This window comes from Orycteropus afer, unplaced genomic scaffold, assembly GCF_000298275.1.
Source record: "Orycteropus afer afer isolate SDZICR_OR568_19922 unplaced genomic scaffold, OryAfe1.0 scaffold00162, whole genome shotgun sequence".
In the NCBI taxonomy this organism is placed as follows: Eukaryota; Metazoa; Chordata; class Mammalia; order Tubulidentata; family Orycteropodidae; genus Orycteropus; species Orycteropus afer.
This window is the reverse complement of record NW_006921749.1, coordinates 283,681-302,186: the sequence shown is the minus strand read 5'-3', so window position 1 is coordinate 302,186 and position 18,506 is coordinate 283,681. Positions and strand designations below refer to the sequence as shown.

Below are 18,506 nucleotides of genomic sequence, written 5' to 3'. Positions count from 1 at the left end.
CTTCCTTCTGAGGAGTGGCTGGTGGGTTTGAACTGCCAGCCTTTTAGTTAGCAGTCAAGTGCCTTAGGCCCTGTGCTACCAGAGCTCCTGGTATTTTGTAATAACCTCTAAAAATAATCTTTTTGATAGGTCTTTTACAAATTATAAAGGAGCTTTGGTGGTGTAGTGGTTAAAACATTTGGCTGCTAACCAAAAGGTAGGTGGTTCAAACCGACCAACTGTTCCACAGTAATAAGATGAGGCAGTCTGCTTCCATAAAGATTCACAACCTTGGAAACCTAATGGAGGTTGCTATGGGTCTGAATTGACTCAATGGCAATGGGTTTTATTTTTTTTTTGGTTACAGATTATAAGTAAATTTCTCTCATTTTGAACTGGTCACCAAAATATTTACTTTCATCTAAAGTGGAAATACAACAAAATGAACAACATAAATATGAATTCCACCTACATATGATACTTTTAAGGAGCCCTGGTGGTGTAGTGCCTGTGGCATTTGATTGCTAACCAGAAGGCTGGCAGTTCAAACCTACCAGCCACTCCTTAGAAGGAAGACTGGGCAATCTGCTTCTATAGAGATACTGCCTCAGAAACCCAAAGAGGGGTTGGTATGAGTTGGAACTGACTCGACAGCAGTGAATTTAGTTTCTTTTGGTTTTTATACTTTTATTTGATTACAGAACATTTACAAAATAGAGAATTTTACCAAAAATAAACAGGAGTTATTGTTTCCACCACCAGTGATTCAGGAGAGGATGACGAGAAAGGAATACAACATTTTAGTGGCAAAGGGTGTTTTATTACTTAATAAACGACAAGTTATTTCGGTAGTAGGAAATTTCTCATCACGTCCTTTAACAGAATTCTAAGAAGGTTTGCCCTTTTGTCACCTGCTTTCATTTGCAGTGACTCCCAAATGAAATTTTTCACTTAAGTGGCTTCTAAATCACAGTGTGAGCTTACTTTGTTTTATAAAGTAATAAAATGTAGGAAATGAATGTTAGGAAATTTGAAACATGAGAGTTGTTTGAAAACAAAATTGGCAGTAAAAAGGTTACTTAAGTTCCTAGAATCACATACCATAGCCTATTTCTCTGGTCCCATATTTTATTTAAGAAAATAAACATTGTTCTTTGTTAATCATACACCATTGAAAAAGAATGAGCCATAATTCTACCTCCAGTCTACTGTTTTCTGTGAAACAGCTAGTGGATGTGTGTTCTGACTTTGCTAATAGGGACAAAGAAGCACATTGTTTCGCTTTTGGGTGGCTTGACTTTATAATAGCTTCAGAATTCTGTTATATTTTTGCCCATGTAAATAAAGAAAGGAATTGAACATTACTGAGGGCTGTCTGCGTTTTTTGACTCTTGCCTTACTGGTTGTCAGTCTCCAACTCATGATGATCCCATGAGGCTGATTTTTTGGAAGTAGGTTGCTGGCTTTCCTTCCTAGTCTGTTTTAGTGGAGAAGCTCCACCAAAACCTGTTCAACATCATAGCCACATGCAGGCCTCCCTGCATGATGAGTAGTGGCTGTGCATGAGAGGCACTGGCCGGGAGTTAAGCCTGGGTCTACCACGGGGCAGGTGAGAGTTCTACCACTGGACCACCAGTGCCCCATTTGCCTCACTACCACTTTGTAAAATGTAAACCTATTATGTCACATCCCTTTTTAAAACTTCAAAACTCTTCAGTTGCTCCCATTGTCCTTAGAGTGAAATTGAAGCCCCTAAGTGTGGTCTTCATTAAATAAATGCCTTCATTATCTGCCCCTTGTTTACTTATGCCTCCAGCCTCTGTCTTACATGCTCTCTCTTTCTCTTCCCTTCCTCTCAGTCACCTGGCTACTTCCTTTTCAAAAGTCAGTCTGCAGCTTAGCTACTTTTCAGATAACTCTGCCTTACTTCCAAGTTTGAGCCAGGTGCCTTTTAAAGGGAAACCTCTAACACCCCAAGCTTCCTGTCACAGCCCTTGCCACCTTACGCTGTAACTGCCTACTAATTTAACTGCTTTCCCAAGAGCACTTTGAACTCTGTTAGTTCTATTTGTATCCTCAGCTCCTAGCACCTAGTAGGTACTTAATAAATAGCTGATGAATGGATAACTATAATGTGGAGGAGAAATTTTCCCTTTTATTGATAAGAAAACTGAGGCTCAGAGATTTGAGAAACAGCCTCCCACCTCAAGTACGTGATGGAGCTGGGGTTCCCACCCAATTCTGTCTGACCACAAAGGTCTTTGACTCTCACTAAACAGTTGTCCTAGGGTTCTTGACTAGTAGTGCCTCCCTCTCATTTCTTCTGCCGCAAAGGATTTGTTATATAAAGATTTGAAGTACAAATCCAGCTTAACTCTGCCTCCTGGAGGAGAATAGGACTGGAACAGCCCTCCAAACTTGTACTCTCAACTGACCTTATTACTTACCAAACATCAATTATTTGTGGGTGTTAGTATGAGATAGAGCTGATTCTCGCATCCCTACTCTAAAGAGTCAGAGTTCTGGATGCTTTTCAGTGTTCACAGTAAACAAAGCCAACCCTAGCAATCTTAGGTGACTGGTGAGGTCTGCATTAGAAAGCAGTGGGCATCTTTCCTGGCTCAGTCGGTGATGTAATGAGAGCATTGCAATATGAGGCCACAGAGGGAGAAGAGTACATCAAGACCTCATTTTCATTGATTTTTCTCCACAGACCATTTACTCTGTAGCAGTGCTTCTCAAATTAAAATGCACCTGCAAATCACCTGGGGCTCTTGTCAAACTGCAGATTCTGATTCAGTAAGTGTAGGATGAGGTCTGAGATTCTGCATTACTAACAAGCTCTCAGGTGATGCAGATGCTAGGCCACACACTGAGAACAAATTTTGTATTCCAGTGCTGTTGAGTCAATATTGAGTCTGGGAGACCCAATCATTGCAGAGTGGAACTGCATTTTCTAAAGGTTCCTGGCCCTGACCTTTCAAAAGCAGCTCTTTCCTCTGAGGCACTTTTGGGTGGGTGCAAACAGCCAGTCTTTCAGTTAGTAGCCAAGTGCTTTACCATTTGCATTACTTGGGCTCCAAATGCAGTATAAATGCCACTTACTTGTAGTGCTGAGGATATGACTACTTAGAACCTGAAAGGGAAACTTTGTATGTCTGAAAACTGCCTTATGGAGTTACTTTGAAACATTCCTTGAGTAGAATCCAGGCTTTCCCTACCCTTCCATTGATCTGGAGCAACACAGAACATGCTACAATGGGTATTAGTCTTTGATTCCTTAAGATGTATTATGACTAACTCAAATGACCTGTTGAAAATACTCTTTCAGCATTATGAAAAGAAACACACTTATTTATAATATTGCAGCAAGGGCAACTTGATTGTTATCATGAATAGGAATGTAAGATTTGTTTGATGAGAGTAAGCTGAGACAACTAAAGAGCTCTTTGATAAGTTTTTGAATTTTTTTCTCTGCTGATACTTGGCACTAAAAGGATTCTCACTGTTTCAGGGGTTTGATAAGTCATTCATTTGGGAATTAAACAATTTTTAGATAACCCACTTTTTTTTAATGTGTTAAAACTGATTTTATCTTCTCTCTTGTCAAATCTTTGTTTTATGCTTTCTCTGGAAAGAAAGTTGAACTCTTATGGCAAGGGGGGAAGGAGAAAGGAATCCTTACTTACTGAGCACCAGCTGTTGATTACCTGGCACTGTTCAGGTAAATTATATTATTGTAGATTATGTGATCTCCATTAACAACTCTTCACAATGAGGGCAGTTGTAATTCTATGATAGAACTTTTTGCCTTCCATTTGCGAAACTCACATTTGATTTCTGACCAGTGCACCTTTTGAACAGCCACCCCAGCTTTGTCATTGGAGGCTAACATGTTACTATGATGTTGCACAGGTTTCAGTGGAGCTGCTAGACTAAGACAGATTAGCAAGAAAGGCATGGTGGGTCTATCTCCAAAAAACTGACCAGTGAGAACACTATGATAATCATGATGGTCTGCTCTGCATTTGTTCATGGGGCTGGTACAGTGTTTTTTGTTCTGTTGTGCACAAATGGGCTTGTGAGTTGGGAGTGACTCTAGCAGCTAACAATAACAACACTATGGAAAAATTGTTGTTGTGGTTAGGTGCTGTCGAGTTGGTTGGTTCTGACTCATAACGACCCCATGTGCAACAGAACAAAACACTGCCAGGTCTTGTGCCATCATTACAGTCATTGTTATGCTACAGCCTTATTGCTGCAGCTATGGTGTCAGTTCATCTCATTGAGGGTCTTTCTCTTTTTCATTGACCTGTGGGGCAATCTACTTCCATAGTGATACTGCCTCGAAAACCTAAGGGGGGGGTCGCCATGAGTCGGGTCCGACTCAAGGGCACATAATGACAACAACAACAACTACTACTTTACCAAGCATAATATTCTATACTAGGGACTGGTACCTCCTGATAGGACTAAAGTACAAGGGATGAAGTCTTTCCATCCTTGGTTCTAAGAGGCATTCCAGCTGTACTTCCAACACAGATTTGTTCATTTTTCTGGCAGCCCATGGTATATTTTTTATTCTTTGCCAACACCATAATTCAAAGGCATCAGTTCTTCTTTGATTTTCTTATTCATTGTCCAACTTTCACATGTATATGAGGCAATTGAAAATACCATGGCTTGGGTCAGGCACACCTTAGTCCTAAAAGTGATATCTTAGCTGTTTAATACTCGAAAGAGGTCTTTTGCAGCATATTTGCCCAGTGCAATATGTAGTTTGATTTCTTGATTACTGTTATGGGCATTGATTATGGATCCAAATAAAATGAAATCCTTGACAACTTCAGTCTTTTTTCCATTTATCATGATGCTGCTTATTGCTCCAGTTGTGAGAATTTTTCTTTTCTTTGTGTTGAGGCGTAATCCATAGTGAAATAGGTACTATTTTTTCCTACTTTAAGGTGAAGACACTGAGGTTCAAGAAAGAATTAAGTAACTCATCTAAGAGCTTACTGGCCAGTCACAGATAAAGGACCAGAACTTCTTGACTCTGTAGAGTCTGTATTTTGCACTGAATCAGCAATTACCCAGCTGTCTTTGGGCTTAACTATAATTCCCCTTTGTAGAAGATGGATGGAGGAGTCTCCTGAGTGACATGAAAGGTTAAGCACTGGGCCACTAACCTAAAAGTCGGCAGTTCAAATCCACCTACAGATGCCTCAGAGAGTAGGCTTAACAGTCTGCTTCTGAAAGGTCACAGCCATGAAAACTCTATGGAGCTCAGTTCTGTTCTCAAACACTTGGGGGTTACTGTGAGTCAGAATCAGCTTGATGGTAATGGGTTTTGTTAGGAAGGGGAAAGGGTGAGGAGGTGTGGAGGGTCCCTCATCTAGAACATCTTCATGGATATTGGACATCATTTAAAAGAAAGGATTCTTAGGTTAAAACAAAACAGTTAAATATTTTTGTATGTGAAGATGCCACCATTATTATTCTGTAGGATTTAGTTAATAGTTTTAGAATAGATACTGATCTCAAACATATTTTCCAAATGTATGAGACTATAGTAAGAAAATAGCTAATGTTTCACCAGTTATTCCCATATAACAATCTTAACTGTTGAACCTACTAGAAGATAATTCCTAGAACCATGGAGTGATCAATAAGAAGTGAATGCTACAGCCCTGCCTACGGTGTTATACCGGATGAGCTCTCCCTTCTCTTAAGTGTTTATGTATATCTTATCTATATGCAGAAAATGAAATAGTAACCAACATCCTTAGGATTTTTCTATTACTAGTAATTTTTATTTTCTTATTTGTGTGTTCCCCTCCCCCCCGATAAATATTCTGTTTTTGTAGTCAGGTCAAAAAATATTACTTTAGGAAAGATCATAAAGTTTAGATACTTGCATGACTTTTATAGTACTGTCCTCCGGTTTTGAGGAGCCTGTGTTCTGATTACCTAGTGCTGCTCTCACAAGAATATACCATAAATAGGGTCACTTTCACAAACAGGAGTTTATTCTCATAGTTCGGAGGTTTTAAGTCCAAGTTCAAAGTGCCAGACTCTGGGGCTGGGTGAAAGCCCCTCGATCTTGGGCTTCAGCTCTGCCTCTTGTTCCCGGCCCACTGAAGCTAGAGGCATCTCTTTACTCAGGCAGCTACTGGCTACTGAGGCTGACAAGGCCAAGGTCCACAAATAAAATGACACAGTCCTGATGTCACCAAACCACATGGCAGGCCATTAATTCAAGTCCATTGAAAGTCCCAAGGTCAGCAGAGCATGGCAGGCTACTGAACAATGACATGGCTACATGCAGGGTTCAAGGTGCCATAAGCTAGAGACTATCCTCAAGGCTTCTCCTTATATACAGGAAGCAGACCACATCCCAAAGGCAGCTACTCAGCTGCTTGTGGTAGATCCCACCATGGAGTTGATTGCCATTCTCATCATGGGGAATAACTACCACCAGCTGCCCAGCTACTCAACCATGCCAAGCCAAGTTGACATACAAATTTAACTACCACCGCATGTTTACATGACCAGAATTGTTATTGTTTATTTTTATCATTAATTTGAAAACAATGTAAGCTTGTGTGAGTCTCTTCTTTTTCTCTGGAAATACAATAAAAATTGATCTGTACCATCAGTCTTAATCTTCAATCTTAAACATGCTGCAATCAGAACTTCTAAGACCCAACACATGCTATTACCTCCTTTCATGTTTGACTTACTATTTGTGGACATAAGAACAGCTCCAAGTAGCACCTTAGCAAATTGTGTTCATCTTGGTTTAATAGGTGTATTTGTCTTGAAATGAATAATTAAGAAGGTAGTATAAATATTTTAAAGACTGACTCTTTCGGTTTTAATGAATTGTCCACATCTCAGAAAATGGACTTAGAGATTTAATGACAATGTTTGTATATAATTTTATTTTGGGGGCATTTATATGAACACTGGAAGGTATATATTCCTTTCTATGTCAAAAAATAAATAAGGACACTCAAATTATGTAACAAATGTTAAGTGCCTGCTGTGTGCCAGGTACTGTGCTGCATACAACCTTTTAACAGTTTGTTGTGATGTCATAGAAATATGAAAATATTTTATATCTAGCTTTGATTAGATCTCAGTTGTAGAGAGAAAATATGGAATTTACTTTATATATGTGCATTGACACAGTACAAGCAAGACAGAAAGTGCAGAGACAGTTTAGCTCCTAGCTAACTTCTTCCCCCATCTGAAAATGGAGGTGTCAACCATGAGGCATTCAGAAGTTTCCCCAACCTCAAGGACAAACTTACAGTAGACGATTTGGGAACATTTAACCTCGTACTATTGCTCTGTATTACTGCTTTGACCCAAAGCAAGCTTCACAGTAGCTCCAAATTTAGTGATCTGAGTTTTAGAGTACAAAATACTGCAGATGACAATATATAAGATGATAAAGCAGATGAATTTATATTTAGTGAATAAGAAAAAGTAGAGGAATGGTTTACTAATTGAAGTTGAAATTTTCACAGGCTTTATTTCAAGCTGGGGAACTCAAATGGGGGACAGATGAAGAAAAGTTTATCACCATCTTTGGAACACGAAGTGTGTCTCATTTGAGAAGGGGTGAGTGAAAAAGTGTATATGGAACAGATGGTTTAGTTAATTTTGAAAGTACATGAACCAGCATGCCAGAATAGTTACATAGCATGTGCTTATCGAATGAATGATTTTTTTTCTTCTTACTTTTGGCCACCCTGAGAAATATTGTAATTCTTTTTGTTGCTATTGTAGATTTTACAAAACTAGAGGTTCTCAGTCTATCTTTCACTCTCTGAACATAGTGAGGGTGATCAGGCCTCTAGATTGTTTCTTTTATGGTCATAGGCCACTGGATAATGCCATGCTACAAGTATTTTTTCTTGGACAGTGGTAGCCAAGACCTCATCCTTGGATTTGCACCAGTGCTTGTGCTATTAGTTGGGAATGAGTTTAGTGGCGAATGACAGAAGGCCTTACTAAGAGTGACTTTAAAAATGGGGTTTATGTCTCTCCATTAGATTCCATGTCTGATTTGTCAGGTTCTGGGCTCTTTCTGTTTTTTTGCTTCTCTGTCTGTGCTGCTGTTGTTAGGTGCCACGGAGTTGGCTCTGACTCATAGTGACCCTATGTACAACAGAACAAAACACTGCCCTATCCTTCACCATCCTCACAGTTCTTGCTGTGCTGGAGCCCATCGTTGTAGCCACTGTGTCAGTCCATCTCATTGAGGGTCTTGCCCTTCTTCACTGACCCTCTACCTTATGAAGCATGATACCCTTCTCCAGGGGATGGTTCTTTCTCACAACAGGAGCAAAGTAGGTGAGACAAAGTGAGACTTCATCTCACCACTGTCCTTAGTGTTTGGATTTTCTTCCTTGTGCTTCTTGCTTCACCATCACCATATGGCTGCTGTAGCTCCAGACCATTTCCACAGCATAAAGAAAGAGAAGAGGTTAACTAGTCATACCTATCTGTCACTTTTTATCAAGAAAGAAAAATAGTTCTCTGGATGCCCTCTAGCAGATTTTCCTTGAGGTCTTAGTGGCTGTAACTAGTCAGGGGGGCAGGGCTAGGAAAGCAGTGAATGTAGAACCCTCATGATCTATTGCTTGTGCTTGGGACATTGAGGCTCTGAACACAGTGAGGGTTCTGTTAGTGAGGAAGAAGGGGAGATTTGTGTTGTGACCAGGATAACACCTGGTCAGAGTAAATAAATATCTTCTTTCAGGAAAGAGTGATCTTTATGTGATTAAGATATCACCTTCATTTTTTTTTTTTTTTCTAGTGTTTGACAAATACATGACTATATCAGGATTTCAGATTGAGGAAACCATTGACCGGGAGACTTCTGGTAATTTGGAACAACTACTCCTTGCTGTTGGTAGGTAATTTTATAATGTATGTAATATTTATGGTAATAAGAACTAAAGTATTTTATTCATTTGAGGTTTATCTGAAAATAATTATTCATTTCCTAATTAAAAGAAGAGCTTGACAGGGTATTTTGGTGAACCAGAGCTCCTGGACATTATCTTAGACATTTGTAAATGTTATTCCTGATACTTGTGGAATTGACAATTCTTTTGAACAGTATACACTCAACTTTGAGTCTGACTGAGAAATTGGATTTTGGTTTAGAAAAAGATCATTTTTGATGTAATAGATTATGTAGTGATAGTTGTTTTCACGTACAATAATTTGGTATTTTATTTTAGCTTTGTATTCAGAATCATCTGGAAAAATGGGAGGACTGAGTTTGTGTAGGTCATTGCAGAATTTTGTATTGTCCAGATATAGAGAGACTGTAGTTTGTGAGTTCTTAGTGGTCCTAGTTTTCATATGGATGTGGGGTGAACCTCTGTTTTATGGCAGTGTTTGTTCAAAGTATTGATAGGCTAAAGTTTCTGTCTTCTGGAGAAAAAGCTAAAGATGTACATGAACCAATACTGAAAGAACCTTTTGTTTGAGTCTGCAGTTAATTAACTTTTACAGAAAACTTTTAGACAACTTCTTGATAATTAGAATACCCATCAAAATTATCATATATATTAGTTACTGGTGGCTGTTTTTCTTAAGCACCAGAAAATGGGAAATCAAAAACCACCATAATTCAAGGATTGTTATTTTTTCATATTAAGGAATTTTTATGTGATGGGTTTTCTGAAGGTAAACAGACTGAGGATTAAGCAGCCCTAGTCTATAGCCCTAGTCTAAGGAGCTCTGGTGGTATAGTGGTTAAGGCATTTAGCTGCTAACCAAAAGGTATATGGTTTGAACTTCCCAGCTGTTCCACAGAAGAAATATGAGGCAGTCTATTTCTATAAAGATTTACAGCCTTGGAAACTCAATAGGGATCACTATGAGTCAGAATTGACTTGATGGTAGTAAGTTTTTGAGTCTGTAGTAAACATGCACATGTTCAGAAATTATATGCTTTCTTGTATTAGTTTATTTACTGAAATGGATAAGTCTCATGCTGCTCTGTATAAATCATGGATATTAAAGAGTACCTAGATTAAGATTATAGAAAGATAGTCCAAGATTTGTCAAACATTAGAACTGGCTCATCTAGCCTAAGATGAGAAGAACTAGATGGTGCCTGCCTACCACTATCAACAGTTCTGACCAGGGTCACAATAGAAGGTCCTGGATAGAATGGGAGAAAAATGTAGAACAAAACTCAAATTCCTCAAAAGGCCAGACTTACTGGAGACTAGAGAAACCCCTGAGACTACTGCCCTAAGATACTCTTTGAACTTGGAAACTGAAACTCTCCCAGAAGTTACCTTTCATCCAAATAATAGATTGGCTTATAAAATAAACAGTATCACTTGTGGCCAAATTTACCCTAAAGCAAAGTTGAGAAGGTCAAAAGGGGTAGAGAAGCTAGATTACCATATTTTTTGCATATAAAGCACCTGCGTAAGTAACATAATGTGCATGGTGCTCATAGGAAGCTAATGGGTATGTGTGTGTGGTTTGCATTAAAATATGCAATGGAAACAGAACAAACATAATGGAAATAATGAGAATGTTGGCGCATTGGGAAAAAATGTAACCAGTGTCACTGAACAATTTATATAAAAATTGTTAAATGGGAACTTAATTTGCTTTGTAAACTTTCACTTAAAACACAGTAAAATACTATTTTTTAAAAAAGATTAGAGTACTAATCTTGTATCATTTACTTGAGTGCCTTGGAATGAAAGCCTCCAAGGTGTTTGTATAATTTATTGGATATGCTATCAGGAGGGATCAGTCCCTGGAGAAGGACCTCATACTTGGTAAAGTGGAGGGTCGGCAAAAAAGAGGAAGATCCTCAAGGAGATAGATTGACATAGTAGCTGCAACAATGCGTCCAACACAGCAGTGCTTGTGAAGATGGTGCAGACCCAGGCAGTGTTTCTTTTTGTTGTATATAAGGTCTCTGTGAGTTGGAACCCACTCGATGACACCTAACAACAACAGCAGCACTAAGGTTGTGGAATTAATTACTCCTGGTGCCCAAACTGCTGTATCAAAAAAGTGCTAATAAAACAAAGAGGCATATAAAAATCTTGGGTCCCTATCTGCTTTCCACCATTGCTGTTAGGTGCTGTCCAGTTGGTTCCAACTCATAGCAACCCTCTGTACAACAGAACGAAACACTACTTGGCTCCGTGTCAGCCTCACAGTTGTTGCTGTGCTTGAGTTCATGTTGCAGCCACTGTGATAGTTCACCTTCTTAAGGGTTTTCCTTGATTATTGCTGACGCTCTACTTTACTAAGCATGATACCCTTCTCCAGGGACTTGTCCCTCCTGTTAACATAACCAAAGTACAAGAACTCATGTCTAAGGAGCATTCTGGCCATACTTACGACACAGATTTGTTCATTCTTCTGGATTTCTAAATATAAAGAGAGGTTCTGTTACCCAGAAGTCTCTGGGTGATGCAAACAGTTAATGTGCTTGGCTGCTGACTGAAAGTATATTCCATATTCTTCACCAGCACCATAATTCAAATGCACCAATTCTTTGCTCTTCCTTATTCATTGTTCAGTTTTCACATGCATATCAGGCTATTAAAAATACCATGTCGGGTCAGGCACAAGGATCAGGCACATAAGCCTTTCTGTGTAACTCAGAACTCCAAGGAAAATTCAAGTCAGTATCTAACATAATACTTGGTGGGTGAGGAGATCAGACTAGCTTGCAAATGAGCAGTGCCTTCATCTGTTGCTTTTATAGAAGTACAGTGATAGGAATGAGATAGCTATTTATTTTTAATTACTTCATCCTTTTCATATCAGAATAACCTCTGACCATTATATTATTTCTTTGCTTAGTGAAATCTATTCGAAGTATACCTGCCTACCTTGCAGAAACCCTCTACTATGCTATGAAGGTAAGTGGATGTGTTGAGTGTTCTCTTTTGTGTTGCTGGGTCTTATTATCTGACCTAGGAAGGTTGGGCAATCCTACTTCCGTAGTGATACTGCCTCGGAAACCCAAGGAGGGGTTGCTATGAGTGGGGTTTGACTCGACGGCACATAACAACAACAACAACAGTTATTGCTTGATCATGTTTTAGATGATAGATATTTTAGATGATGGACAGATATTTTAGATTTTTTTTTCTTTTTAATTTAAAACATGTAGCTCAGTTCTACTCAGTTGTTTTACTTTATTGATTCACCTCCCAAGTCAGGGGAGTTTGATGCTGTAACTGAAGTTTTTAAATAATGTGCCTTTCTCTCTTTTTCTTATTTTTTTGTTTTTAAAGGGAGCTGGAACAGATGACCATACCCTCATCAGAGTTGTGGTTTCCAGGAGTGAGATTGATCTGTTTAACATAAGAAAGGAGTTTAGGAAGAATTTTGCCACCTCCCTTTATTCCATGATTAAGGTAACAGGAAAAAAAAAAGACAATTGCTGTCCAATTGATTTGCAATGCATGGTGATTTTGTGTGTGTCAGACTAGAACTGTACTCCATATGGTTTTCAGTGGCTGATTTTTAAGGAGATTGCCAGGCCTTTTTTCCACAGTGCTTCTGGGTGGATGCAAACTGTCATACTTTCAGTGAGCAGCCAAGTACATTAACTGTTTGCATCACCCAGAGACTCCTGGGTAATATAGCCTTTCTTTATGTTTAGAAATCCAAAGCAAACCATTATATAACTTGCAAGACATGGGTGGAAGAACCCAATTCTTGTGTTAAGTTTAAAATTTTAATGATACGATTAGAGCTATTTGTTATAAAGCTTGGATCATATTTTCTCAAGTTGGGTAGGGGTGATGGCTCCCAAGTGAGAGCTAGGACATTGGCCTTATTTAGTAGTGATGACAGATGGTTCAGCTAAATCAACCCCTTGCCCGTGATAATGATGTGTTTGTTTTTTCTTTCTTGTCAGTTCCAGCTGTCTTTATTAGTTTCTCCTTTCTTTCATATCAGTTTTTCATTGCTTTATTGTCTTTTATCGCCTTGCCTTTGGTATTTGTTCTTAGATCAGGAAAGAACCAAATAGGTCATATCTGGAATAAAGGGGAAGAGCTTAGATATCACTATCATTTTTGTTCTTTCAAAAGCAAGGCCTATAATTAAATTTGGCTTAAGGCCTGGTAATATTTTTGTTTTTTGATAAAGGGTAATGTGGTTCATGTTCAAAACAGGATCTCAAGCAATTTTTAACTTTAGTGTGGCTGGGCTGATACATATTAGATAGAGAGTTCACCCAGGTACTTTAAAACTTGAAACATTAATTTATGTGCACGTCTGTCTGTGAGGCAAGTTGAGGCAAAGCATGTCCTTTGAGGCAAAGCCATCACAGTCAGGTAGCACCAGCATTGCCTGCCTTCCAAGGAAACCCATTGCCATCAAGTTGATTCAGGCACATGGACCATATAGGACATAGTTGAACTGCTCCATAGGGTTTCCAAAGCTATCTTTATAGAATTAGACAGCTACATCTTTCTCTCATGGAGCAGCTTGCTTAACCACTGTGCCACCAGGGTTTCATTCCCACCCCCCTCCCTTAGCCAGGTACAAACTATGTGTTAGAAATTTATGGGTTATTTATAAAGCTTCAATTTAATATAGTTGTTAGGAGTGAGGACAGGTTCTTTACCCTGTTCTCTATCTTATTACAGAATTATGGAAGAACATACCTCACAGCCTTTGAGAGAACCGTGTCTTTAAGTTAGAAAGTTGAATATAAGTTCCATTGATAGGAAACCCCCTGCATAACATTCTTGATGTGAAACTCACACACACAGAGATTACCCACTGGGACAAAAAAAATACATGAATAAAATTTTTTGCCATAGTAATAAAATGTGTTGTTTTCTGTGGCTTCTGTGACTCATGGGGGTTAACGGAGTACATTTGGGTTTCAGAGCGATACATCTGGGGACTATAAGAAAGCTCTCCTGTTGCTCTGTGGAGGAGAAGATGACTAATGTGCCTCCTGGTGAGATCCTGCTCTGTGCCTGCCACCGCTGCCGCCACTACTGTCCTCCAGAACATCTAGCGACTTTTATGTGCTAGTGCCTGACACGTTGCCTTATTCATACTAGCATGCTAATAACCAAAATGCACATATTGTAAAAGTGAATCCTTAATGCTTCTTTTTGATCTTCACTTGAGATCTTTCTCTCTCTGACTGTTAAGTATTGAAGTGTACTTATATTACATTAAGTCTAGAGTCTGGGCCATTTATGTTTCCCTTTAAGAGGTCAGACTGCTCTTAGCTTTTTTGTAAAACTTCATTTATATTAAACTGATAACCTTATTATTTAATCGGAAACTTAGCCTTGAAATTGTGAACTCCTGGAAGTGTTATTAATCAAGTGTGCTACTAAGTGAAGCCTGCAAAATTATGGTAGTTGCATTCAAAAGATTAAAGAAAAATAAACATTTCCTTTCCCCTGAGTTATGTTTGTGTATCTGTGTTGAGAGTATTTATTTAACAGTGATAATATCTTTTCTCAAGCCCATCAGTTGACAGTGGTGTTAGTTGGGAACTGAAAGTGCAGTTGGCTTCTTGAGTGATAGACTTGAAATGCAACCTCCTAAGAGTTTCTTTCCTCCACAGTGTGGAAGGAGGTTGAAGGCAGATCTGTAAATTACCTGCAGCATGTTTATTCAGTTAAGTTGATGCTTGTGGTGCTAGTTGTTAATTTAACCTAAAATTTCAGAGCACTACCTTCCTGTTTCCTATTATAAACTTGTTTTCCTATTCCCCATCTGCTACGTTCTTTGAGATAAAAAAGCAGGCAATATATTTTAGAAGGGAGCAGTTTCTTTATCTCTTCTAATATTTACCTTCCAGTTTTCTTTTGGCTTCAGCCTCTTCAGTTGGTATAATGCTTACAACCTTATAGACATTTTTAAAAATCAAAGCGATAGAGTGATTATCATTGATAAGGCATTTTTTTATAAAATGGATTCTTCTCCCTTTGAAAACCTTAAAATAATGATAATGTTCTTTTCTTAAAATTGGCTGCTGCTCAGAATAACTAGGGAAGCCTTAAAAATTATGTGTAAATATGACATTGGATTTTTTTCAAAAACCCCGAAGGCAATTCTGATGTAGAGCCAGATTGAGCATCAATTATCTTTCATAGAAAAGATCTTAAATGGTATGTTTCAAAGAGTTCTTTTTTTTCTTATTTTATTTAGTAGCTCACTGATATATGAGCCCCGGATTATTTATAGTGGCTAAAGCACTTGACTGCTAACCAGAAGGCTGGCGGTTCAAACCCACCAGCCACTCCTCGGAAGGAAGGTTGGGCAATCCTACTTCCGTAGTGATACTGCCTCGGAAACCCAAGAAGGGGTCGCTATGAGTCGGGGCCAACTCGATGGCACATAACAACAACAACAGCAACTTGCTTCAAAAGAAATTAACTAGTGAACATTGAAATCTGCTATATTTAATCAGTTTGTGAGCCTTTGTTAGCTCTTGCTATGAATTTGTGATACCTGTTTTTGTTTGTTTGTTTGTTTTACTGGAACTGAATAAGCTCATTCTAAATTTGATATTAAAAAGGGATAGTAAAATTCTAAAAATGGGAAACAAGGGTGTACTAATCTCCACACATGTCAGAATAGACTTTGAAGCTTGAATAGTTTAACAGTGGTATGGTGCATCAACAGACACAAATGGATAAAACAGCCCGTCCAGATATGGGACCAAAAACATTTCAAAATTTAGTGTTGAATAGAGATAGGTCCTAATATGCTGTGTAAATATGGAATTCTATTTTAAAATAAGTGATGTGAGGACAACTGAGCAGCCCATATACTAGAATAATCTCAAAATGGCTCAAAGACTTAAACATGAAAAATAAATCATGAGCATAGTAGAAAAACCATAGGGGGATTTCTTTATAACTGCATCTATTGGGTTCTCTGAGAAACAGATGCTTAGCTCGTTAGAATGCAAATGGTTTGTTGAAGGAAAAGGAAAAGGAAGGAAACGATGTAGGTAGACTTGACTGGTTCTCTGCCAGTCTAACATGGACCTCTGGGGCACTTTCCTGGCAAGAGTCCTGTGTTACATGGAAATGACAGCCCTTATGTCACCACCTTGCTCAGTTATTGGCAAGGTGCCTACTGGAGAAGAGCTTGGTTGAGCAGAAAAACATACACCAGTGTTCATTGTACACCAGTGTTTGTTGCAGCACTTTTCACAATAGCCAACAGGTGGAAACAACCTAAATGTCCATCAACGGATGAATGGGTAAAAGTATGGTGGTTGTTGTTATATGCCGTCGAGTCGGCCCCGACTCATAGCGACTCCTCCTTGGGTTTCCGAGGCAGTATCACTACGGAAGTAGGATTGCCCAACCTTCCTTCCGAGGAGTGGCTGGTGGGTTTGAACCGCCAGCCTTCTGGCTAGCAGTCAAGTGCCTTAGGCACTATGCTACTAGAGCTCCTAAAAGTATGGTACATACATACATACAATGGGATACTGCTCAGCCATAAAGGGTAATGAAGTCCTGATCCATAGTGCAATGTATAAATCTTGAAAACATGTTGTATGAAATGAGTCAATTGCAAAACGACATATATGATCCCCTTTATATGAAATTCAAAGGAACACTTGTGGTGTGGTTAAGGCCCTTGGCTGGTAACCACAAGGTCAGTGGTTTGAGCCCACTAGCCACTCCGTGGAAGAAACATGAGGCAGTCTGCTTCTGTAAATATTTAGTCTTGGAAACCAAGTGAGGGTCACTATGAGTCCGAATCGACTTGATGGTAGTGACTTTAGTTTGATTTTTGGTAATTTGAAATTCTAGAAAAGGCAAATGTAAAGAGACTAAAGTCTGTTAGTGATTATCAAGAGTGGGAGGGTGAAGGAAAGAGGAAGTCATTGCTTAAATGGCACTGAATTTCTGTTAAAGATGCTGGAAAATTTTAGAGATGGATAGTGGTGATTGTTGGACAACATGAATGTTATTACTGTAACTGAGTCATACATGTAAAAAAGGCTGAAATGATAAATTGTTTTACATACCCACCCATATACATATCCATACTCACACACACTTATATACATTATATAAATATATATTCACCACAATTAAAAATAAAAAGCTGAGGCAGACCCTGAAGTAGCTAACAACATCACTAACTCCTCAAAGCTTTTCTTAAAGGGGCACCTGTATGGTCCTTTCCCGTATCTGCCATAATAACCTTGAAGTGGGAGGGGTTCCTAGCTACCACACCAAATCCAGAAGTCATAAAACAAAAGATGAAGATGATTAAGAAGCCATTAAAGGAAAAACTGTTTTCAGCTACCTAAAAATCAAAACCAGCCACTTCTCGGAAAGAAGGTTGGGCAATCTACTTCCATAGGGATACTGCCTTGGAAACCCAAGGAGGGGTCACTATGAATTGGGTCTGACTCGACGGCACATAACAACAACAACAAAAATCAAAACCTTTGCATGACCAAGGGAGGAAAGGAGGGAAGAAGGAAGGAAAATAACGGCATAGTGCATAAGGCATTTGCTAACCAGAAGGCTGACAGTTCAAACCCACCAACTACTTGGAAGGAAGACTGGGCAATCTATTTCATAGAGTCTCTGTCTTGGAAACCCAAGGAGGGGTCACTATGAGTTGGAGTTGACACAATGGCAGTGAGTTTGGTTTTTTGGACCACTCCACAAAAATTCAAAAGACAAAACCTGGAAAAGTATCTGCAACTCCTACAAAGAGCTCCATAACATATAAATAATACTTAGAAAGCAGTGAAGCAAAACCAGTAATCCAGTTAAAAAAAAAAAAGACAAAAATATAAACAAACAGTTCACAGAAGAAACAAAAGTACAAATGGTCCTTAAAAGTATGAGGAACTGCTCAGCCTCACAGAATAGGGGAAATGCACATTCAAATTACATGAAAATATCTTTTTTTATACATACTAAATTGGCAAAAATCTGAAAGTTGGACATTGCGTGTTAGCAAGTGGTGAACCAGGGACTCTGATATGTGAGATTACCCTCTGGTGGGTAATTGGTAGTATTTATCAAAATGATGAATGTATTTGCCCTTTGATCTTGTAATAGCACCTCTGGGAATTTATGCTTTCTGTCTCCTACACATTTATGAACTGATGTGTACACAAGGTTATTATTGTGATATTATATGTTATAATATGAGACTGGAAAGAACCCAAGTCTTATAATAACGTTAAATAGACTTGTTTTTGTGTGTTGTCGAGTCAATTCCAACTCAGTAACTCTTTAGAATAGTGAAGAACTCACTGGGTTTCCAAGGTTGTGATCTTTACGGGAGAGGATTGCCAGATCTTTTCTCCAGCAGAGCAGCTGGTATGTTCCAACCACCAACCTTTTGGTTAGCAGGTGAGCTCTTAACAATCGCATCACCAGAATTTCTTAAACTATAAACTAATAAATAAATAAATAACCCACTGCCATCAAGTCAATTCCAACTCATAGTGGCCCCTTTTGGGTTTCCAAGTCTGTAAATCTTTACGG

General features: G+C 38.8%; 1 protein-coding gene across 1 annotated transcript in view; it reads left to right on the top strand.

The window, feature by feature from the left end:
* Nucleotides 1-13,958, top strand: part of ANXA5 (annexin A5) — an 80,305-nt gene extending 66,347 nt beyond the window's left edge. Inside the window, exons 8-12 of the mRNA XM_007946467.2 lie at nucleotides 7,512-7,605; nucleotides 8,807-8,902; nucleotides 11,848-11,906; nucleotides 12,285-12,407; nucleotides 13,896-13,958. Of these exons, the coding sequence (XP_007944658.2) occupies nucleotides 7,512-7,605; nucleotides 8,807-8,902; nucleotides 11,848-11,906; nucleotides 12,285-12,407; nucleotides 13,896-13,958 (435 nt within the window). The remainder of the gene's footprint in view (nucleotides 1-7,511; nucleotides 7,606-8,806; nucleotides 8,903-11,847; nucleotides 11,907-12,284; nucleotides 12,408-13,895) is intronic.
* Nucleotides 13,959-18,506: the final 4,548 nt, after the last annotated feature.